This window comes from Haemorhous mexicanus, chromosome 5 (genome assembly GCF_027477595.1).
Source record: "Haemorhous mexicanus isolate bHaeMex1 chromosome 5, bHaeMex1.pri, whole genome shotgun sequence".
In the NCBI taxonomy this organism is placed as follows: domain Eukaryota; kingdom Metazoa; phylum Chordata; class Aves; order Passeriformes; family Fringillidae; genus Haemorhous; species Haemorhous mexicanus.
In genome coordinates, this window is record NC_082345.1 from 71,826,334 (window position 1) to 71,852,100 (window position 25,767).

The 25,767-nt window shown below is 41.8% G+C and overlaps 1 protein-coding gene across 1 annotated transcript in view; it reads right to left on the reverse strand.

Moving 5' to 3' along the window:
• Positions 1-25,767, reverse strand: part of TAF3 (TATA-box binding protein associated factor 3) — a 114,089-nt gene that overhangs the window by 87,925 nt on the left and 397 nt on the right. Inside the window, exon 2 of the mRNA XM_059847534.1 lies at positions 15,864-16,106. Coding sequence (XP_059703517.1) covers positions 15,864-16,106 — 243 coding nt within the window. The remainder of the gene's footprint in view (positions 1-15,863; positions 16,107-25,767) is intronic.

Below are 25,767 nucleotides of genomic sequence, written 5' to 3' on the forward strand. Positions count from 1 at the left end.
ACGACAGCTCTGAGAAAGAGACCTATAAATAAACTACCATGCTTTGAACAATGTAAGCTGATCTCGGCATGCAGGACAAAGATATTTAGTGCATTTCAGGAAACTTGTTTATTAGGAACAGAATAATGGAATACTTAGGAGTGAGAAGTACTTAGGAGTGAGAAGTACTGGTACAAGGCTCTGGCAGAGAAAAGGCAGAGCACATTTGACCACAGCATTTAGGTCAGTCACTATTAGAAGATCCACAACAGTATGGAAACAGCATAGAACTGTTTGTCAAAACCAGGTTCCACTTCCAACTGGGAAAATACCCCACAAACTGGAAGGAGCTTAGGAAAATTAGAAATTCCAGAATGATGGAAAGACTGAACTTTAAGGGAGTTAAAAAAAACCCCAAACCCTAAAAATGCCAGTTGCACAAAGTAATCCATGAGATGGGGGAAAGAACAGGTTTGCAAAAACACAGGTTAATAGAGAAACCAAAACTCACTGAGCACCAACACTATCTAGTCTCTTTAGTCCATTTCATTAATATCACATACATAGTGCCCTCTTTGCATTAAGAGCAAAGCACATTTAAACAGAAAGGCTGTGAGATCCTATCTGATAGCTCCACTGAATCTATTTCATCTCCCTGAATGGTTTCACTCTACCAAATTACACAGTGACACAACAGTGAAGGCGCCAATGCTATTTCCACTTTAAATCATGCCTCAAACATTTGTATTTCTCAGAGGAAAAAACCCAAAGACAACTGTATCTATTAAAAATACAACATCTTATGCCTGGAATCCATTTAGAAGCTGAATTTTTTGGGAGAAAGTTACCAGAAGACTTAAGCTATTCAAGCTCACAATATATTTCCTCCACATTCTTCTTTTTTTTAATTACCTAAATGCAGCTAAAACATAAAAAATGTTTTAAATCAAAGTTTATTGAATATGTCATTGTGCATAATAACCAGGCCTTTTGTTGCACGTGAAGAAGGGTTTAAAAATAGCAGAACTTGCAGCTGTCTGAAAATTCCATGTCCAATAGCCTTAAGTCATGAACTTCTCTCAACTTGAGGCTTGGAACGATGCTGTAAAATTTTTGCACGTGTGGTAACTGAAGGGAGAAGAGTGATAGAGACCTTTTGGGCTTTTACACCTTGGGATTTTCTACCTCATAAAAAGCTCACCACACTTTCAAGTTGGAAATTCCTCTGAAAATAGAGTGCAATCTTACACCTTTCTGCAGTGATTTGTAAAATATTACTGTTAAAACACTGATGTTAAAACTCCGTGTATAAGAATGAATAAATACGATCACTGAATTTGCATTAAGCAGCAAATCAGATATAACAACTAGGGTGAAAAAAACCACAGCTGTGTTTTTGGAAAACACCTAATCTCATCTGATTGAGTTTTAAGAGGGAAGAGGAAAACATCTAATTTTCCAGGATATCTAGAAGATCAATGAAGAGAAAAAACAGTGGAACAGAGATTTTCTGTGCAAATGGCTCATCAACAGACACTAACACTGACCAAATCCCTTGTTTTGCGGGGAGAAATGCCATCTGCAAACCCATTTAAACTGAGTGTTGTCCCAGTATCCTAAATCCCTGCTCAGCTAGCAGTTCTTTAACATGACATTCCACCTGGACTGATGTATTCTGCTTCTTAGCAGAGATTCCTGCTCTTCCTTAGGTGATCTAGAAAGGAAAACTGAGCAAGAAATGTAGATGTAGCATCTGAATAACGAGGTCCAAGCAGCCATCCTTACATGCACTACTCTAACAACTTTGTGGGAAGAGCCTGGCTCTCTCCAGGGCTCTCTCGTCTCCTGTCACCCAGCATCACCCCATCCTTGGCACCCCATCTTGATTAGGGTGCAGCTGGGCACAGACTGTGGTGCTGAGCCCTGCCCAGAGCTGCAACAGGAAAGGCACTGACACTGCCCTGATGGCTCTGGTCCAGCTCCACAGGGTGGATTAGTGCTTCAGTTATTTTCCTTTTCCCCAAACTCTAGCAGCTGCTACAGCCCCTTTGTCTCCCAAGGACTGCCAGGAGCAAATCCCTGGGACTCATGCTCCAAATTGTGCCACATATATCACACACCAAGCTCTTGTTCTTCAGTAGAGATCAATGCAGAGGAACTACTAATAGCACCTCCAAGAAGATACACCACGAGTGCAGTTACCTGATCTCCACTGCTCAGACTGTCCTGAAACATTTAATTTTCCTTGCATGGGCTCATCTGGCTGCTCTCGGCTTCCCTCCTGAAGTTTCCATTCTGAGAGCAAGTAATCCCTCCCTCTGGATATTTGCTCCTTTGTTTTCTTTTTGAGTGCTAGTAAGCAATTTCAAGTAAACTTAGAAATGAACACATTTAATTAGTTTTAATTAAAATGTATTAAACATTATTAATCTTTTAGTAGTTCTGAATTTTTAAAAATAGCTAATAATTTATTAATTGCATATATATAATAATTGAAAATATTTCACTTGTGCAGTGCAATTTATACTTGTGCAGTGCAATTTATACTTGTGCAGTGCAATTTACAGCCACATAACATATAGCAATATAAAGTGCTACATGGACTCAGACTAGGGAAAGCCTATATTATTCATCTGTATGATTTCCTTTGCCATATGTAACCAGATTATGCTGTTGTTATTTAAAGAACATGTTTTGCTGCAAATGAGACATGAACATAAAAGGCAAAATAAAAACTGGAGAGGAATTACTTGGGTTTTGCAGAATAAAAGTTGCAGCTTTGATACAGCACAGTGCAGGTAGGTAGGTGGCTCAATACAGAGAGCTAGCATTAATGAAATATAAATTCTGGATAAGTATAGCAATAATGCTCTCCAATAGAAATGTGAGGGAAAAAAATCTTGAAAATCTCCACTTATATCTCTAACTTTCCTCACATTACATCAGAAGGTGTGATGACAGGACAGCTCAGGTGTCTCACTCTGCAGCAGGAGGCAATGAGGCTGAATATTGCTCTGGATTTCTGCCAAATGTCACTCTTTGTCAGCTCTGTGGTAATTAGGAATCAGTCTCTTTGCATGAGGAAGCAAGTCTCCTCACAGACTTTCTTACAGAGACTGAACTGCCTTTGATATGTTCATGTACCATGTACCTCTGACCAGGAAAGGTTCCAGGTTTAACAAAGCTTTGGCTCATTAAAATGACAAGGTTACAGCTCCTTCCTCATGCCACAGAAAAGAATGACCTACTCTTCACAGAGAGAATGGCACCAATGCAGCTGTTCAAAAAGCAGCCCTGACCTCTGCAGGATGCTGGGACAACAAATGCAGGGAAGGAAACAAAGTCATCTAATTCTGGTGAATAGTGTGTAGGTGTTACCTGATCACTGTCCTGTTCTCCCCCTGTTAAATTGATATTAAGTGGACACAATTTATTGATGGGATCTCTCCCTCTGGAGCTCCTTGTTCCCTCATCTCACTTGTCCTTTCAGAAAAGATTATCTGGGAAAGCCAAACTTACACCAATTAAGGCAGCAAAGAAACTGCAAAACTGGACATGGGGATGCTGCAGAAACTCCGAGGAGCCTGAGCTGCAGTTAGCTTGAGACAAGCTAAAAAGCAAGCAGGTTTTTAATCCACATCTAAGCTTTTCCTCAGAAAACCAGCATCTAGAGTCTTCCCCTTGAGACACTACCAGTATATTTCATCCCTTCCAAATGACATGAAAAGGTAGTAACAGCTTAATGCAAAGATGTGCTGCACTGAGAAACAGATCTAAGACAATGAGACTGTAGCAGAAAGCTCCTCTGCCACTTAACAATAGAGAGTGAGAATACTTTCATTTATTTCCACTTAAAAAGGAAGTCAGAGTCCTGTGACTGCATTGATAGGAACGATGTACACACACTTCTTTGCCTTGAACTAAGGAAAAAGGAGCTGGTTCTTTCAGATGGAGTGGCAGTGCACAGAAGTCTTCAGCTCTGCCTCCCTTTGCTCCGGATAAAAGCTTGGAGCAATGAACTCTCAGGAGATTAGCACACACACGCCAGCTCCAAAAACTTTAGGCAGCATACATGTTCCTTTGAGTCTTGTACATGTGTTGTGCATAATGTGCTCTTTTTGATATTAAAAAGTTGCTAAGTTGTTCTCAAGCTGGAAAGGGTTTTCCATTTAGATAAGGCCAAAGCTACTGCACAGCACAAGCCCATGTGTAACACTGGAGTCTGAGAGCAGCAACACAACAAGGGTTGGCCGTTCCACCAGGGGCTGATAAGAACAATTCCATTTTATACAAATCCTACTGGAAGCTATTTAACCCCAACATGCATTCTTCTGGTGGCACTCAGCATCACCTTCCCACATCCCACACCTTTCTTTCACAGCAGACTGTAACCAGTTGTCCTGTCCCTCTGCTTGGCTCTTTGCATTTAATCAATCTATGAGTCCACACCTTTTCTACACACTGGCTGCTAAAAATACCACATGGACATTACTCTCTATATTATGCACAGAATCAGCCCTTATATACACGAGAAAGAAAGAAAGAAAATTATTGAGATTAAAAAACCAAACATTTCTATTTGCCTCAGTTTGGCAGCACCTTTGGATCAAACATGGTTCTCTTCTCTGCAAACACAGATTTGACAGCAGGATGGGCTCTACTCCCTGTTGTTAAAAAACGTAACAACTTTGCACTTATTTATCTTCATTCACACACACAGGTCTAACACCAAGTTAGAAGACACATATGCAGTCCTGGATTTACCCTGAAAAAAAATAAATAGAGGCTTGCTGGATGCTTTCAGTGAATGGGACTGCCTTTAGCACAGCATCCCTTCAGTTGCTGCTGAAACACAGGAATTGTGGTGGGAGGATGTGGCGGCTACTTGGCGGCACAGAACAGCACTGAGCTGTTTCTCCTCCACGAATTTGAAACTGCTTGGGGCATTTAGGTTGGCAGAACTCTATAACCCAACTGGAACCATGCCAGCAGGGTTCACATGCTGCTCTTGAAAAGTGAGCCACCGAGGCTTTAATCACCACAAGTGGCAAGGACTTAATTTTTCATCTCATTTGAAATATGCCAGGCTCGACAGCAGACCTAGCCTCTTATAGACTGCCATCTATTAATCAACAGTTTCCTGCTTCTCTGGATTGCCTTGGATGTCTCCTGTGAGGAGTCCTGCAGCAGCCCTGCTTGGCTTTGCCTGTGACCTAGGAAAATCTTAGCCCACAACAGCAGGGTACAGGAGACATCCCACACACAGGGCGTACGGATCATCGATACTGCAAAATTCAACCTCCAATTTCATCTGACATTCTTCACTTTCCACACCAGTGGGAACATTTTGTCTTTGGCCATCCAGCTGGGCTAGATTTTAGGACCACAGCTGTGCCCAGGCATACCATCCATGTGACATTCCACCAAGAGATCTAGGAGATGTGATGGGAGCTCGTCCAAACATACATGCAAGGAGCTCAGCTTGGCGAGCTCATGTCAGAAGCAATATCTGTGTGAAGGAAATACTCCCTAAATAGATGTGCTCCTTCTAAAACTGAGGTTTTGAGGAAATTCGGTTTTTCAGCCTGAATCACTGGAAATTTTAAACAGATACTAAGCAAAAACTGTACTCTGAGAAAATCAGCTCATCTGAGGGAAGTTTGTTGATTGCAATATCAGCACTAAGATACTTATCACTTTTTAATTCACGCAAAGGTTACTTTCCCAAGAGTCCTAAAAAAATACTGAATTGTGTCAATACACGCAATATTGTGACAAACCCTTCACATGCTGGAGTTTATAAGTGTAACTGAACTATACAGCAACACCATGGCAATAAAATTCCACCTTGTTTTTTCAGCTCATCACAACCAGTTTGATTTAATATCCTGGTTTTAAGGACTTTGGAAAGAAAAGTTAAGGTCTGATGCTACAGGAGGATAAACAGACGGCTAAATCTCACCAAAATTCAAAAAGATTTTCACTCGTAATTTTAAAGCTTCTTAAAATCCCCCCCCCAAAATAGCCCAACTCAAGATCCCTGCCCAAGGATATTTGATTTAAATGTACTTTTTATATTAAAAGACCCCAAAGAACACATGTACACGTTTTGATCACATCAAAAATATTTGTAGAATATTTTATACACACCCCAATAAAAAGTAACTGAATGTAAACTTTGCTTTTCTGAACATGGTAAAGCCTGTAACACAGAAAAGTAAAACTCTATGGTAAAAAATCATCGATTTCCTTTGAAACAGCAAAAGAAACAAGTTATTTCTGAAAGATTACAGATGAGCTACCACCTCCAGCAGTACTGTGATTTAAAATACTCAGAACAGAGAGAAAGCCTCATGAGTAACTGTGTTAAAAAGTTTCCCATGCAAAACCCAATGCATCCTTGTTTCATATTTAATTTGCAATAGGATCCCCAGCAGCTGAGCTGTGAGAGCTCTCCTGGCTGGTGCCCTGCTGCCTGCTGAGACGGGCTCCACACGAAGGGAGCACACGATTGAAGCCCAAATCCTTAGAGCTGCACCTCAGCTCCCTTTAAAGTTTATCTGAACACACTGGACTCCAAAGGAAATGAGAAGTGAGTTTCTCTCCCTTCCTATGGCACCAGGACTTCCTGTGTTTTAGCGATTGGTCAAGAACTATTATTTCCTCCTTGCTATTCCCAGTTGTGACTGTCAGACATAATTAGCGTTGTACACACACCGGCATAAAATATGTGTTTAAATAAGCCTGGAACCCAAGTCCCACATGCACAGAAACCCAGAGAAATGTGGAGAAACTCTGAGAATATTAAGATTCAAATATGCTGTGCCTGAACGAACATGCTGCTCTAAATATTTAGAAATGCAAAGTTCGTTTGCTGAGATGAATATCCATAAAAATCTATGCAAGATAAGGGGTATTAAAATTATTCACTCTCCAGTTCAGGATGGATTATTTGGCCAATCTGTTAAGCTGCACTGCTCAGACACCCAGAATCTGTACCATCCTCCTCCCCTCAGGGAAAAGAGCTCATAACGTTTGAAGAAAAGTATGCTCCATCCCAACTGTAGGAATACACATGAAACACAGAGTCTTCCTTTAACACAACCCTTTGGAATGGGAAAGCAGCAGACATCAACAGTGAGAATGCAGAGGGCAAACAAGTTCACCAAAGAAAATAAATTAAGCAGAATGCTGAAGATTGAAAAGTGGCCAGAAGAAAGGCCATTTAAGTTGTTATCGACCTCTTTCAAACACACACACACGCAGAGCTGAACTTCACTTTATCTCTCCATATAAAATACCACCCCTGGCAGCGTGGCGTCATCGCTTATAACCATCACCAAAAAATTAATCTCAAACCAAGTCAGAAAAATTTGTGACTTACTGTGTTACCACCTGAAGACCCACTGTTTTCCAGCCTTGGGCTAAGTACAAGCCAGATCCAGCCCTGCTCAAGTTTAACACTGCTCCTCAAAAACACAGGTATGCTATGGTAGGCTTTGCTTAACCGACCCAAACAATGCACATTTATACACAACATGCACACGGGGTTACATTTTACCCAGTCATTCTGTTCAAAGAAACAGAATCCAAACTAGAGAAATACAGAAAAATACTGTCTTGTCAAGCCATCAGAAAACCATTAATGTTTCTAATGAGTGCAATTATGAAAATGAAAGATTCCGAAAAAACACAGCTAAAGATGAACTTTAATTATCCAAGCATCTGGCTGCATGAACCAAGGTCATGTCTCCAAATGCCTTAGCATTTGAACTCTCCCTGTTATCCATCCAACTTTGCATTTCTCCAAGTCTTCCAGAATTCACTGGAATTGCCTACACACAAAAATGAGTTATCCCTTCCTAATGACTTACCCAGTCACTAGCATTTTCTTTAGCTGAGAGCTGGAGAAAACAGGAGCATGTACCAAAGGTGAAGACTGGAAGAAGATGATCTCTAAGGTCCCTTCCAACTCTAATTCTAAGAAGACACTGAAGTCAAGAGCTGTATGGTAAAGCTAAAGTGCTTATCTGCGTGTGGCAAAAGACAAATAATTCAAATGAGCTTTCTTAGTCATAATTTTAAAAATTAGAAGGCAGAATTCCTTAGACTTAACCTGGACTGCACCACACGCAGAAGCTTATAATGAGTCATTCCCCTGATTAATGCAAGAGAGATACAGGGTCCTGTAATCCACTCGTGATCTTTGTCTAGACAACATTTTTTTCTGATGCTAAGATAAAGGTTAGGCTCAGCTATGCTTGAAAATGTGCACAAAACACCAAGCAGTATCTGTTCCCAAACAACTCCAAGCATGGATATTTTTCGCAGGAGGTAAGAAACATTTCAGACACTTCAGAGGTGTTCAAGTGAGAAAAGTTACCCTGCAAGCAACAGTTCTCTGGGCACTTGTGTTATTCAGAACAACTACCTGGAGGGCCAGCTCCTGAATTCCAAGTGTGAACCATTCCCTGTGTCCATGTAAATGCCACCATTGCTAATAAGCAGCAGGAGGATGCTTGTGTCTCAAAATCAGACACACGTAGGAGGTCTCAACCAACATTTTCCACTTCTACATTCTCGTACAAAATTAAGACTTGCTTGGACTGAGACGATTCTCCAGAAGTTTGGCACAAATTCCCATGTGGGGAGGTAAAGATCAAATTTGTGGCTTCGCTCCCAGCAGCTAAAATGATTTTTATTTGTTTTTTAAGTGCCAGGAACTGTTAGCAATCACTAACATGTTCATTAAGTTAAAGCATTCTTGGTGGCAGAAGACAGAGAAAGAAAGAAAAGCATTTGATTGAAGAAAAATAGGAAACATTCCTGCATGAAGTGAAAACGCTGAAAAATAATAAAGTTACAAGGTCAGCCCTTAAAATCAGCCAGTTGTGCTTCTCTTTTATCCTGCTGAAAGAATCAGGCAGACTTTCCAATTCCCACTCTATTCCCTCAAGTCCCCAAAAATACTCAGAGCAGTTAGGGGAAGTCTGAAAGACCCAAGAACAGTAACACCCAGCTATCAGACGATAACCTGATTTGAAACTTATGCTTCCAAAGGCACAAAGGTGTCTGATGATCCAGCTGAAATAAAATCCTCGAGCATAGCTGCAGTAGACAGTGCAGGAAGCAACACAGGCACTAAACAAAGTCACACATTGTCAGAAAAGGGAAAAAACTGATCTGACGTGACGAGTCAAGACAAGTGACAAAAGTTTTGCTGAAAAAGGATCAGTAGGAAATTAAAATCATGACAGCATTTCTGTTCAAAATACACAAGACAATAGAATCCTTTTATCACAAAGTCCCATTTTCTCCTCCAGTTTTATTCGAACCAAAATTGCAATTTGCACATCACAATGCAGTGAAAGGATCCATGACTTTCATTCCCATTCCATGTAAATAATTTACTGCAAAAGGCTGGCTTTTATCAGGCAATTTCTGTGTTTGGCAGTTTTTATTTCTGAATCCTTAAGAATCACTAACTTGTAAGTTATCTAAACAGGTCTGAAAAACAGAGAAATCTTTGTGAGAAGCTTTTAAAAGGATGATATCCCCTTGAAGTCACATTAGCTTCATTTCAATTGCTATATGCAGCAAATAAAACTAGATAGCTTAAGAAACTAAACAAATAAATTTTCACAAAGCTGAATTTTTGTAGTTAGTTTTACTAACTCCTTGCTATTACTTGCAAAAAAATGGAGGCAGCATCTTTATAAAATTTATTTTCTGATTTGGTTCTTCATGTATAGCCAGGTTGCACCTGGTTTATTTATTTTGAAGGATAAAACACTTAAAAGACCCCAACAAACAAAAACATGAAAATTCATCATAAGCCTCTGCTACAATTAAAAAAAAAACATTTTTAATCTGTGTCCTCCATTCCCCACTTCCAGCTGCCACTAAGTTTCTTAAAAAATAGCAAGAGTTTTGGGCCTTTTTTCCAAAGACATGAATTATTAGGAGTCTAGGTACCAGTCTCCTAGACAATATAAAATAGTGCATGTGTCTGTCCCCACAGTATACGGATCCCAGCTATGTGAGTTAGCTCCTGCCACAGAAAAAGTTTTACTATGGCACTTATTACATTGAGGTTTTTTCTCCAAGTGCTGCAAATTAAAAAAGCTCTCCTGTAAAAATCTATTTAACTCCTGATTTAAAAAAAACAAACTTCATTAAATCCTTTTTTGCAGGATTTCACTGGAAATTCTGCTTTGGATTATGATACAACTTAAGAAAAGGCAGAGATACAGTTGTCCTCCCAACTACAGCTTTATCAGCACGCCTTGCAGAAAAATTATTTCTCTGCCTAATGGCAAGATTTAAACCAGGCACATTTTCAGCACACTTTTTTTTGTTCCTGTCTCGTATTTTCCTTTTTTCTTTTGAAACCTGCCTCTCCTATTGGCTCCTTCCCAACGCCTTTCTTCTGGCTGCATCTCAAGCTCGGCTGCTTTTCTCATTTTGTCTTTTTCTCCTGTTGCTCCTTCCTTGCTGGGCTGCTGCAGACGTGAGGATCCCTCCTCACAAAAGCTATCAGAGTCTGACTCTCAGAGCACTGCACACACAGGTAAAGGATGCCTGTGAGTATCAGCAACCAGGCACAGGGAGCAGCCAGGAGCAAAATCTTCACACTCTGGCAGGGCTTTAACTTTTCAGACTGCTTGAAGAGTTAAATTTTGTTGAGGAGAGGTGATTTCCTAACCAACTATACTGGAAAAGCTCTGCTAAAAGTATCACTGCTGTTTTAAAATCATTGGTGCAGCTGCTAGGATGAGGAAGGTTAGTCTGTGGGGTTAAACTACAACTGGGGAAAGGCAGAAAAGTCAAAAAATGGCAATAGCAAGACCTGTGCTACCAAAATGGCAAAGTGCATACCCAAGGATCCCTTTAAAAGCCCATCACATTCTGATTTACAAAGAGGGATTGGCTTTGTTTAACCCTTGGAGAAACCAGAGACTGAAATCACCCTGCTGTGGGATCCATGACTTGCTACATTCCCTTCTGGACCATGGCCACAGAAAGCACTGCCAGCCTGAAGGGACAGTGACAGTTTTTAAGTTCTGATCTATTTCCCACTGCAGCTCAACACTAATGCTTTCTGTCACCCTGATGCTTAATGCTTTATACAATTCTAGCACCGGTAGAACCTAAATACAAAAATGTGTTCTTTTGATTAGCACCTTGCTTCACCAGCATCCCCAATTCTCATCAATTCAAACAAGATTTGCAGCAGCTACCACGGCATGAAAAAACCAAACTAGAGATGTGCTGAGATGAGCTGCAATTTGACAGCTGGGTTTCCATGCTTCCAGGTGGCTGGAAGCATCAGATTTTGGTAGGTAACAGGTCCTAACATCACATCAGCAGCAAAGAGGGGAAAAAGCAGGACTGTAAGAAGATCAGCAATTTTAGGCTTTGATCTGACAGGGAAATAAAATGCTCTGACAGAAAGGGCTACAAATAAATCTGAATTTGTAAACTGTGCCAAGAACTTGTCCTGACTCAATGATCAGAAATACAATGCCACTCTTGAGCACACATTACCAGGAATGAAAGACAACAAAATTTAATGCCTGGTAAAAATTACATTTGTTCCCAGATCGTTTTCAAGGGAAAGGAGCTGAACCTTGAGGAGTGGGAGTGAAGTGGTATGAAGCGGAGGACAGAAAAAAATGCAGTTGGAACTGCAGAGAAAATCTGACTCTCTAAAAGCTACCCTTCTCCCCACAAAATATCTAAACTAGTGGAAGAGCCTCTCCTGTCTTCTCCCTCACATCCTGCTTATATGCACCAGCACAACTAGAGTGTAAGAGAGGAATAAGGGTCTAATGCAAATACCACAGATTATGAACACTGCAGACACAAGCACAATGTGTTTTCTTCAGTTCTCTAGACAAAAAAGCAGGGATGGACTGCCTGTGACTTCAAAAAGTCACAAAAAGAGAGCAGTTGACATAAAGTGGTTATTAAAAAAAATTAAAATTATTATTGTTTTTTTAAATGAAGTGATAACAAGAGGCAGCAAGTGCAGGTAGAGATCCAGGGAGCTTAAAAATAAGGATCCCGTGGTACATGCAGGATGCACACCTCACTTTTCTTTGTTTTAATCATGGAGAATGGTACATGTTCTTACAACATCAGGACTCAGGCCTCTCAACACTATCACAAAATGTAACAGGGATTATTATTAGCTGTGGAGAAAAATCTGGGCTTTCTCAGCTGGCCTAGTTTCAGCACATACTGTTTTGCTTCAAATGCAATCAACAAATTCTATGAAGTTGATTTATTATTGCAAAATGTATGTTCTCTTGCATTAAAGCACAAGAAATAAAGCATGACCATCATGTTTTGTAACTAATTTATTTTTTTCTCCTTTTTTAATCTGTCTTACAAGTTTACCATGACATTTTAGTGACAACAGTGCTAAACTAACTCAAAAACAAAAAGGAGACTAATTAAAAATAGGCAGACAGTGAACATCATGATACATTGGCATAAAATTACCCCTTCAGTGTCCTTTGTAAAAATACTGCTAAAAACCCAACATTTTCCATGGCAATACTGAGTCAGATTGTTTTATAATATATAGAATTATATATGCAGATCCTCACAGCTCAAGCATTTGGTTAGAGCTTGCACTCCATATTTAAGGCAAGAAACCATTTTCTGCTTTCTTGGAACAAAACCTGTATCACTGAACTGAACTTCTGACTGACACAAATTAAGGATCTTGAAAACTTATTTGCCTTCCTCCCTTTCCCCCACAACTTCAGGAATCACTCAGAGTTCTTTCAGAATTTCTTACTGCTGAGCACAATGAAGGAGATGGCTCCTCTCAGGCTGGAAGGGTTTTCTGCTCCTATGGATTCTCTGGCAATGATAACTAAGACATCTCTTGAGCTGCTGGGCAGCCTCTGCAGAGCCTGAACCACCACCAGCTCTGGAGTAAGTGGAAATAAGAAGTTGGTTACATGTGCAGAGCTAAAGGACTTTTGGGAAGGAGGGCAGCAACACCTACTGGTCGTGGTGCAGACTGAACACTGCTTTGGTTTGGTTTTTAAATTAACAGTACTGAAGAAAGAGTTTTTCCTTACTAAAAGTCATGCCTACATCATTGCTGAAATATATCAGCACTCATAACTTCTGACCCCTAACAATAAATAAATATTCATAACTGAGCTGAGTTCTAGGCTTTGACATAAAATAGGACCTGAAGAGTCCTGATGATGATTCCTTAAAGTCACTGAAAGATTTACATCCCACACCCTAATGTGCACAAAGCCTTTCTCCATTGCTAATTATTGCCTACTCAAAGCAACTCAGATATTTTAGACTGAACAATCTGAGCAGCATTTTATTTTCTATCCTATAAAATATTGCAAAGTATTTAAATGGCTTCTGCAAGTCTTCAGTATTTTTACCAAGCATTCCTTTAGTCTCCAAAAGTAAGTTTTTCTCCCAAATTTTACTTGGAATAATATGGAACATTTACTTGGAGTAATGTAGAACATATACGGAAGTTTAATGATCCACCTCATCCCTTTCAAAAATAAACCACAGAGTACAAACACCATTTTCAGAAAACACTTAATTCAAAATTAAAATGTTCTCAACTGTAAGTATTTTAAATCAACTATAACAAATCTGCATTCAGCAACTGTATTTAATGCTTCCTTTAAATTTCCATTTAAAAAAATATTTTATTCATTTTTTTAAGTTGTGTGTGTCTATAGGTCCTCTGATACACTACCCTTAGGCATCAGAAGTTTTCCTGGTTCTCATCCAACTTTGGAAATAATATCTTCTTGCTTCAGGTGTTAAAAGGATTCATACATTATTTATAAGGACAGCTAAAATCTAACTCCTGGATCTAACTTGCAAGAGAAAGAGTATAAAAAGTTACATACAGAAAAAAAAAGAAAAAGCACAACTGTCCCCATTTCAATTTTTAGCCTCTCTTTGTATGTCGTGTATTGCCAGGCTGAGTCCGTAACTCTCCTCTCTCCCTCCCCAGGCTCAGATATTTGTCTGCAGCTGCTTTGAGCCTTGCTGGATTTGACTTTTCTTGCATATTTTAAAGCATAATTTTCCCAGGGAAAAAAAACCCAAAACAACTACAACACTCCTGGGCAATTTATTACACTTCAAAGATGCTGGATTTCTCTGACAGAATGGTGTTGGTGTTTGTTTCCCTCCTGAAGAATCAGGCTAAAGCAAGTAGCCAAAACAGAGGAGCTAAAATCCTCATTGACTTCTCAAAGTCTTCTTCCTCAGTACTCTTTTTTTATATATGTTGTCTACACATATGACATTCACAGTTTGTTTGCCTCTTCCTGGTTTGAGAGAGTGCATTGTTAGATTTTTAAAGTAACCCTTTTAACAAACTTCACAAGGGTGACACTTTCAGATCTCCTTACCAATTTAAGAAAGTATTTATTCCTGTTATGAACAGCAGTTTCATTTCCTGGCTTGTATCAAAGCAAGAAACACTGAAATGCTATTGATCTATAAAACACAACTAAAGGAAACAGAAAATTAGAAGTCTACAGAGCCTCAGTAATACTCACCAGGATGAGTAAGTCCTCACCTTTATACTGGAATGAGCATATTTGTTCAGAACACACCAAACCCAGCACCTGCTCCACAGATACCTGCTCCTGACCACAATTACACTTGCTCTAACTGGAGTACACAGCAACTGCATCTTTAGCTGAACATGATGTAAGAAAGCCTGAACATTCACTTCCTACAGCTTGCCAAATCACTGGAATTCTGCCCCATGCCACATTTGTAGCACAGCAATGGATTTCTTTGCCCAACAAGGTGATGTTGCTTATGTTCATCCTCACATGAGGTTTTTATGCCTATTTCACCAAGCAGACTTTGAGCCCTCAGTTCTTAAAAAAAGGGCAAAATGCACAATAGAGCATGATATCCCTTCTATCCCCACAAAATTCTAAATTATCTTGTGCAGGTTGCACCTGTTCATCACACTTTTTTGCAAAATTCAGTTCTTCTGTCTGGAACTTTTCTACCCACTACCTTACATATATTTATCTTCACACAAAGTACAGTTGTGTGCTGTTCACTATTTAAAGGGCAAGTCAGACTAGGTCATGTTTCTTAAAGGTTTATCTTATTAGCAATCAAGTCTCATATAGCTGAAAAATAGAGAAAACAAGTATGCTTTTTCCACTGCCACAGTTAAAATTTTCAGGTCAACTGCATCTCATAGCACTTGCATAGCTGGTTTCACTGTTTCCTCAACCTTTGCCTCTGTGGGACAAGAAAGGGAAGGAACAACTGGAACAGTGATGATGAAACCCTAATCAACATTAGCAAAGAGACTTAAAAGGCAGTACAATGCCTTCAAAATACTCTTACTAACATATCTTAAAGCTGAATTCATTTTAATTGGAAAATTAGGTTTTTCTGTTTGGTTGGGTTTGGGTTTTTTTGGCAAAATTTGTTACAAGTAAGGAGAAACAGCTAGCAGGAGCAGGAAATGCTGTGAAAGTCTCACCAGCCTTCCTTCTTCTACCTTCACCAAATTACAGAAGCTCTTTCAGGATGCATAAGGGAGAGGGTAATATATAAAATGTAATGCTAAGCATTTACTCCTATTGTCATCTGAAAACCTAAAATTTAGAATGCATTATTGAAACATGACATAACATGGTGAATTTCTGGCACGAGTTAATCTGGAAGGAAAGTAAAAACAGTGAACAAACCTGTCACAGCACTGCTACCTGTTTGGCAACCCTGCTTGGGTAGAACCCTACAGTCCCCTTCCTGAGACATTGCCACAGGGCAGCACAGCTGGGGGATGCCCACAAACATCCAAAGACACCAAAAATGAAAGCAAAGAATTGATTTCGCACCTTCTTGAGAGGAGACAATAGGTGGCAGGTAATCAGGGATGTACTCCTTCCTCTCTTCTGCATCCTTACTTCCCAGCTGGGGGAACTGGAGGACATTGTTCTTGCTGACAGGGAACGAAGGGATTTGATGTGCAAAAGTGACAGGTTCAATATTGTGTATGTAATCTTCCAGCTCATGCAGGTTAACCCCCATAAGCTTGAAGGCATCGCCTACGTCATCCAAAATTGGATCTGTGCGGCCATCTGGAACAAAAAAAAAACAACAGAAGAACAATATTTTCACAGAAATCCTGATTAAAAAATTCAACCTGAAGATTAGAGATTACAGTCCCCCAGCCCACCCTATCAGTAAGAGAAATGGATTTAATCCCCCACAGTTCCACCAGGTTGACTTTCAGAAGGGTTTTGTTTTGAGCCATCACGTTGTTTCAAATCATACCATTGAAGAGCTGCACTCCAGGAAGCAAAGCAAGCCCAAAGGAGGGAGCAACAACAGGCAGCTTTGCATGGCAACAGTCAGTTAACACCACACAACCCCATATGCAGAAAGTGCTTTTTATCAGTTGGAACAGATCAAACATTATTTCTCAACCTAGAAAAGGAGTTATTTCATTTTTTTGAACTGACTGTAATTTACAGTGAGAAAAGAAAAAAATAATCTCTTGATATAAAAAAAAAACTTCACAAAGTATCTTTCCACCAGAAGAAAACTACAGGCTTCATAAACTATGAGCCACTTCATCTACTGGTGAGCTACACCTCTGGGAAAAAAGAGAGGAATATTAAGTAGTGGTCTGATGAGGGGAAAGTATTTTATACTATACTTCAGGGGCTGATTTCCTGGGGGGCAACTTAAGTTTGATTCTCCAGCAAAAATCTTACTTTCTTCACAAAAAGCACAGTGAAACCTCACTGGCCAGGCAGTCGAGATCTTTATTTAATAGGATTTCCAAGAAAACAGTCCAATAGATGATGCAGTTTGTGCTATACAATAATTTTGGCTCAAGGATTTAAATTACACTTGCAGAAGTCCAAGTACCTCAGTTTCCCTGACTTGACAGAGGAAAATCCCTCAAAAGGCCTCTGGAGGGAGAAGTGGGCACCTGGCTTTGGCAGCAAGGCACCACTTCAAGTCTACTCCTGACTTTTCATAACAACAATAACCCAAAAACAATGCTGTAAACCCCAAACATGATTTTTAATTCAATAAAATGATATACTGAATTATTACAAGTCTGTAGAATTGGCTTATAAAGATATTACATCCCTATATGATGATAAGCTGTGATTTACTTTAAAAAGTAATTATGGAAAAGCAGCCAGTGCTTATTGAAGGAACACAACAGCTATTGTGGAGCCCTGGCTCCAGAGAATGGGGGGATGCTCTTTTGTTTGTCCTTTAACCTAATCTCTTCTTGGTTTATCTTGAAGCCAAGGCAGCTGGTTCTCACATCACTGCATGAATTCCACCCCCCAGCCAACTCACGCCTGCAGGTACATTTAGAAAATGAGAATTTTGTTCTAGAATTTCCCTTCTTAAGTCTTGTGGTGAAGATAAGGATAATACTCAGATTATGGGGTTGATTCTCAGCTCTCCAACACTGGCCTCTTGTGTGACTCCGGGCAAGTCTTCCTTGTGTTTTAATTCTTTCACAGCTAAAAGGGAGAGCAGACCAAGTTACTGCCAGTTTTACCCTCCTGTGTTTGGAATGTGAACTCTGCGGGGTGAGAAGCACCTCACAGCTTGTGTTTGTGTAATACCTGTGTGTTTGTGTAAGTGCAATACCAGTTTGCTCTGCAAACTCCAGGCTTGCATGCACATAATTACATGAGGATATCACCACTCCAGAGTAGTTATGAGATCTTTATACTAATTAGGGGGGGGGGGGGGGAAGTGTGCTTTATGGTTAAAAAATTAAATTCAGGCAATTGACACCACTAAGAAATTTTGTGTTGTTGCTTTTAGTTGCTCTGCATCTATGAAGGTAACTGTGAACTCACTAAGATGTCAAAATTTAACAGGTACAAGTTTGACAGACAGCTGAAAAGGAGAACTTGGGGAAAACTTTTCAAAGGTCTTTTCTTAGATCTGCACATGATCTTTTTAACCTCCAGAAAGGTGTGCTGACATGATTAGCAAGTGATAAATGCTAAAAAGGATTTCTTTCTACAAGTGCTTTTTAAGAACACGTGGCAGAGAAGCAGCTACTATGTGTAACTGAAGCATGGAAATATTTAACAACTGTATCATGAAACAATTATGTGTATTAGAAAGTGGGTTCAAAAGGTGACCAAAAAACCCCAAAGAAGATTCAATTTTCTCACAGCTTTGACATTTGTCTCCAAAGAGACAATGCCAAGTTTAAAGTTTGATTGAAAGCTAAAAATAATGTTTAAACCTGCAACTGTCAGAGGGATGAAAGGATGCAGCAGTTAACCCTTCATTTCAAGAGAGTGTCCTCAGTGATAAAAGCATTTGAAAAAAGTTTCAGGTCTGTATTCATATCTGTATTTAAAATCAAACCAGTTATCAACTGGAAATGATGACAGCACAAAAATGCATTAAGTGTATTTCCAGGTTATTCATCAAATAAAGACTTTACACTTTTATTTCAAAAGTTTAGCCTTTCTCTTCTTTCCCTGGCTTAATAAAAAAAAAAAAAAATCAGTAAAATAGCAGAAGCCAGACACATGAAAAGGAATGCTGACAAACATGTAACACACTCTCTGCTGGTGTTTCATTTAGTCTTAGGCTTTTTTCTGTGAGCAAATGATGCCAAGAAAAGAAGTTTAATCTATGCATACTGAACTTATCTCAATATTGTCCACATATCTGTGCTATCCTCAGTTTAAAAATTCAGATGCTGAAGCCTCCCAGTGAAATAATTAATCTCATGTCACACAGCAAGTCGGTGCCAGATCACAGACCCTTCAGAGCTTTGGTTTCCAGTCCCTTGCTGCTCTTTATACCACAACTTTAAACACTATCATTGTTCATTGATGGAAGGAGGTGGGAATACTTTATCCAGCAAGTTACAACTCTCCTCCTTATGCCCCGTGAACAGCGAACTAGGAAAACACCTTTCTCACAAGATTTTAAGCTGCACTATCTCCCCAAATGGGAACTGTGCTCTCAAAGTGGTAACGCTGTGGCAGCAGCAGAGCTAAATCAAGACCATTTGGTCTCAAAACAGCTCATCAGAAACCTGTGGGAACGGCCATGCAGCTAAGATATCTCAGCTTCCCTGAGCATGTGAACAAGCACCAGGTGAGGAGGAATCTGCACATGGAACTGCATCCCAAAAAAGTACTGGACTGAAGTGATGGGCAAAGAGAATCCAGGCAGAGCAGAGTATTTGGGTGGGAAGTTATCCAGCCCTCAGCCCCACTGCTCAGCATCACCTGCAGATGAACCAACCCAGCCACAAGGGAAACCAAACCAAACAGAATGAGGATGGAGCACTAAAGTGCCCTGCAAACAAGGGTTTGTGTTGTGAGGAAAAGGAATTTTTAGAAGCTCCTAAAGCCAAGTTATTTTTGAAAAAGTCACAAGAATTCCTCCAGCAAACAAGCTGGCCAGTGCTCATCCAAAGGCACTGTGAAGGGCTCTGTGGGAGTAGGGAATTGTCTTACTCGCCTTAAATTCAGTCTCAGGAATAGCTGATTTCCTTTTGTCAAACTCACCCCCTCTACCTCCTCCTTCCCAGCCCAAAGTTTGTATGAATGAGTGAAAATTTAACAGGCAAGTAAGTTCAGAACAGAAGAGCTTTTAGTTTCATGCCAAGTTTCTTAAAGGAAGCAACATTTCTTTAATAAATATACTGAGAAAAATTAATGAGTCACCACCCATGCAACATGTACATGTGTTATAAATAGCTCAGCATTCCCCCTCAAGGCTGCTGTAAAAGAGATTTTTTTTTTTTTAGAATTTATTTTAACCAGCAAATTATTAGGTATGTCTCCTTGGTATTTTAATTACAGGCTCTATCACAGATTCCTTGTGCTCCAGCATGTCACATAAAGTCACTCCAGGATAACTGTTTCATAGAGACAACACAGCTTCTATCCAGCTAAGTCATAAGCATGCACAATAGGTTATTTAATAAGTTTAGATGCCTTACTTAAACGCACTTAAGTGGGGGAAAAAAGGGTCCTATTAATGTAGGTACCAGTCAGGGCAAAAGCATCTTCTTGCTATTGGTGCTCAGAGTCTGCTGCTTTTCCCAGTAACTTCAGAAACATCAAGCAAAAAACCCACATTGTCCTTCTTTGTATTAGTAGCCAGCAAGAAGTTAATTAGCTTAAAAACATCACTTAAGGTTGTCAGGACATGAAATGTCCACTTATAATGAATGTTAGAGGCCCAGGACAGATCCTTGTTATAAAGTCATTCAAGGACCAGCAGAGAGACTCAGCTGATTTAAAGTGATCACCAACAATCTAATCCTTTAATAGAGATTATTACTGTATAGTGGTAAGAATGAAGTAACTAAAAAAAGACCAAAACCAAAGAAAACATACAAGGTAAATCTGACATTATAAAGAAATAAAAAAATGGCTATGCCAGGTGAATCCTCTCCTCTGTGGTAATTACCAATGAAAATATTGGTCTGCTGATTGCATTCTCCCTTTGCTCTAATGAAATTACAGGAGAGACTGTGCAGACATTGGAGCAGTTTTGGAGCCAATTCTGCCTTGGAAAATATTTTGCAATATTGGCAATTTTTCCTTCCAGCTAAAATACTGCTCTCATTAGATCAAACCTGCCTTTCAACAAAAATGCAGTTGCATTAATAATACCAATTTCAATACAGTCATTAATATTTTTATGTGTATATATAATTAGTATGTAGTCCTGCAAGGAACAGGGACTTGGACTCAACGATCCATTGAGGAATCATTGGGATCAGGGAATGGGTCCCTTCCAACTTGAGACATTGTATAATTCCATGTTTGCATAAAAATTATCTTCAAAAAAGTAGTCAAACAATATGAAACTAAAGACCAGCTTTTAAACTTTATTTCCTGTTAGCAAATTTCAAAAGGAAAAAAAAAAAATCACAGTATATCCAACCATAAGCTCAATACTGAAAATTGAAGGAAAGCAGATGAAAATAGACCTCTACATTGAAAAAGTTAATTATCCAACTTATTACACTTCAAGTTGTAGCAGCAGGTAACCTAAATTTGTCCTGTTGAAATATGCCCAGGTGCCCTCATTGATAGAAGTTAAGTAGCTTCTATCTGACTGGTTTTTAGAGCAATGTACCAGAAAAAGAGACTTTAGGGGGTGTGAAAAACAGCTCCCCCCCTCATCCCTGAACCACTCACATAAACAAACTGGAAACTGAACTCCCTCACTGGATGTGTTAAGAGGTAAAACATGACATATTTGCACCTCTATAACCACTGCCAAACTACATTAGGTAAATTCATGGCAAACAAAGCAGATTCTGATCTGTCCTCACAGACAGCTCCCCAGTATAAAAAAAACCAACCTACACAACCCAGAGCAGATAAATCAAAGCACCAGCTCTGCCACCCCTCTATCAAACCACGTGGAACAGGAGTGCAAAACAAAGTGGCACCTAACAGGGAGCCTTTCCCTTTTCACCTCTGCTTAAAACCAACAACAATGCAGAACTCTGCTCTCAGAAACCACTCTACATCAGTTTGTTTTGTAGCCTGATACCTTAATTACATACTCCAACACTGGTTTTCAAATATTTAATTTAAATTTTAGGATGAAACAGCTCCCAGCATGTTGAATGGTGTTCCTTTGACAAGCTTTCCACAAATTTGAGCAGCATTATATGGTGTACTTTAAGAGGAAAACCCTGATTTTCTCCCTGTAAGTTCAGCCTCTCCTCCAGCCCCCAACACAGCATTCAGAAGCATTTCACGGCATCAAACACATCCCAAACCCGCTTTGCAAATCCTTTTGCCTTCTCTTTGCAGCCACAGAAGCGCCCATCAACTACAGCTACTGCAAATGCAAAGAAACAACAGCAGAAAAGTAATGAAAATCTTGAATGTAGCTCTCCTAATGGGATGTAACAGCTGGAACAAAGATCTAACCCAGCTGGGAGAGCCATCATTTTCTTCTGCAAGTGAGGGAACACGTGAGCAGCGATGACAGGCTTTTCACAGCCATACCATGGTGTCTCAACCACGTCAGAGTAAATCCATTCAGTTTGGAACACAAAGATTATGTCTCTCAGCTGACAGCCCTGCTAACTCAAACCCCACTGGTCTGACTCCGAGATAAGGCCCTGACAATGAAGATGCTACAATTGGAATTTAATTAATTCTACTTATGCAAAACCATGGCAGAATTAAGCTCATTCATCCAGAGCTGGGTTTGTACAGTAACTTATTTCAGGAGCAAAAGGAAACAATTCTGAAATTGCAGGGAGATGTCAGCTCAGTATTAAGATGTCCTTTTACAAACCTTTTTAAAGAAAGAAATACAGGGATCGTTTTAAGAGACATAATACAAAAAATAGCACATCACTGGCACAAACACAGCATATTCCCCTTCTCCTCAAAGAAAAAAAATAAGGAAAAAACACCAAACAAAAAGACTGTGATACTTGTGGTACCTCCTTCCCCATTCATAGAGGGGAAAAATGCCTTTCCTCACTTTCAGTAAGCAAACCCAAAGCAAGAGAGGTATACCTGAGCTCTACATCTCCAGTCCTCAGCACCAAAAAATTTATTTGCATCATCTCTATGTTTTCCCCTCCTAGTCTTAGAAACACTGCAGCACAAGCATCTTCCCCAGAATTTGTAACAACCTTATGAAAGGACAGCTCAGGCCAAACCTAGGTGAACTTCCTTTCCACCTCCTAACTCCATCCTCCTAAACCCTCTCTGTTGTCCCCTTTAATTGCTTTAAAGAGAAATTCTGTGTGGATTGGGATACAAACTTCAGAGCTGCACTTGTGCTGCTGGGATATATGGGTTAACATTGCACAGTCCTATTTCTAGACTAACTTGCTCTCAAATTTGGGGAAAGTTGTACAAGTAAACCTATTCAACCTGAGAAATTCAGTTTGCAGCACACAGTTGCTCCTAAGTTTGGTTACACTGGCACTGTCAGACTTGATCTCAATTATTGCTGAAACGATGAAGCAGAGCCAGGACCAGATACACTCAGCTCATCACTTTACTTCATGGGGAATCCCTGCAGCAGTGAGAACTTCTCTTCCCTTCTTCAGAGAAGGGACACAACCTCCAGCAGCAGCACTTTCAGGCTGTGGTTGCTCCTCTCCTGACCAAGCCACTCACAGTGCGCTTCCCAGCTCTGCACATTCTCCAAATCCAACACACCCAGCCCCCACAGTTCCTTGGATCTTGATGCTGCATCCAATACACCACCAGCTGACAGCAACATGCCCCTGATGTTCCTCTCACCTGTGGCTGACAGCTCATTAGCACAGTTCCCACAGCTTGGACAGAGGTACTGGCAAACATTCCCAGTGGTGCATTTCAGGGCTCCCATCCCTGTTACCTCTCCAGCAACCTCCCACAGGTCCCAGCACAATCTCTGAACTGGTAGTGGCCACAGCAGCCCCCAAATCCACCACCAGCGAGCCACCATCTCCCTACCCAGCACTTCAGGCAATCAATTATCCATCCCAGCTCCAAGCCCTGCCAGACCCAAATGTTCTGACCTCTGCCCCAGGGGCCCTGGAGGATTTCCCCTCCACACGTGCAGCAGCAGCTGCCCACAATGCCACAGCTCTCCAGCATGCCAAAGAAAGGGGGAACATGTCCCTCCTGGCACAGGAGGCACAAGGAGTCCTGTTTTCCCAGGCACACAGCCTACATCCACCCCTGCTCCTCCAAATCCCTCCACTATGGAGATCCTCCTTCATTTCCTTCCTGTTACTCACAGATGCAGCAGGAGCACTGGCAGCCCCATCTCTGCACACAAATCTCTGCCACAGGACACCCTCCCTGCCCCATGTAGGGCAGCAAAGGCCTGCACACATAGACCCATGACCCTCTAACAGGGTCACCCACAGCCTGAGCCTTGCTCCTCATTGCCCACATTTCCTGTGTTTAGAGCTGGCAGTGACCCTGAGAGCCTCCCTCACCCTGCAGACAGATTGTCACCTCCCCACCCCTTCCTGACCCACCAGCACCCTTTCCTGACATTCCCAGACCCAGCACACCCCTAGCACACTCTCAGCCCCACTGGCAGCACTACTGACCAAGCAAGCAACTGGACATCCCACCCTCCAACCCCCCATGTTCTGCAGGTACCAGCAGGACATCCATCCCCTCAGCAGCTCCACTGCAGGCGCTGCAGGGACACTGACAATCCCAAGGGACACACAAGTGCATCCTCTACTGTAGGCCCAGAGCCAGCAGTGGTGCTCCCTTCCCAATCCCATCAACACCCACATCCCACACTCCTGGCTTACCCAGCCAGCAGTCCTTGGCACTGATTTCCAGGCCTCTCCTCCTTCTCTTCTCCCACTTGCTATAAACTCAGTCCTTCCATCCTCCCACCCCACACCACCTCACCCCAAATCCAGTGAGGCCCTGGGCATCACTTCTACTTCCAGTGCCCCCCACCATCACTTCCAGCTCCTTCTGTACCACCTCTCCAGTCCCCCACATATCCAGCCAAACCTCCTCCTCTGCATCCACATGAGGACTCCCCCACCTCATGCCATGTGCACTAAATTATCCCCAACCCCAACCCACCCCTTCTGCACTCCACAATTCCCATGTGCAGCCCTGCCACACTCCCACATCCTGTGCGCTACAGCTTCACTTCCCCCAAAACACATGTTAGTGCATCCCTGCCTTCCCACACTCCCCATACACATGTTCCCAGTCCCACAGCACCACTGCCTCCCCCCTCCACACAAATATTCCCAGAGCACCCCAGCAGCAGGACTTCCAGGCACACCACTCCCTCCCCAGGCAGGGGGAGGGAGTCCAAGCCTTGCACCGTCCATCCTCAGCACTTCCCCTTGTGCCAGAACAGTGAACCCCACATACACCTCCAGCTGCAGTGGGCTCCCACAGCACCCTCAGCACTGGCCCCACATGGCACAAAGATGAGCCATGAGAACACAGCACCACATCCTCCCATGCACACATCCCACTAGGAAAAGAAACTGGCTGCCCCTTCTCCCTCCTGCTCATCCCCCTCCCAGATTCAGAACATCCCAGCAATGGGGACAACAGTCCCCTCTCCTCCTCCTGTACTTGTGTCTCCCCCTCCCCAGCACCCTGCACGCTGTAGCCAGAGAGAGTGGGACAGCATCCCCATGTCCCCACACTCCAGACCCACTGTCATAGAGCTTCCTTTTCTCCAGCTCCAGCCCCACAGTCCCAACTCCTCACCCATAGCCAGATCCACTGCCCCACAGTCCTCCCTGGCACCAGGATCCCCTTGCCCCACGGCTTCCCCCCCATCTTCCCAGTCCTGTGCACTGCCCCACAACCCAGCTCCCCTTCCCCACAGCCCCCAGCCCTGATCTTCCCCAAACCCACACCTGGCACTCACTTCCCAAAGATCCCAGTACTGCCCAAATCCCACCTCCCTGCACCCTCCTACCCTGCCCAAATGACCACACCACCACGACCCTCCCCTGCCAAGCATCCCCAGCTCCTGGCACTGCCCGACAAGCAGCAGTTTCCAGCTGCCCTCCCCACACATCGACAGTGCTACCCCAGAGCCTTCCCCCACACCCAGGGTCCCCAGTGCTACCCCAACCCACCCCCCTGTGCCCTCCTGCCCTGTCCCCCAGACCCCTGCCCAAACCCACCTCCCGTGCCCCCCTGCCCTGGCCCCCAGCCCCCAGCAGTGCCCCAAACCCCTCCCTGTGCCCTCCTGCCCTGCCCAAATCCCACCTCCCGTGCTCCTGTCCTGACCCAGCAG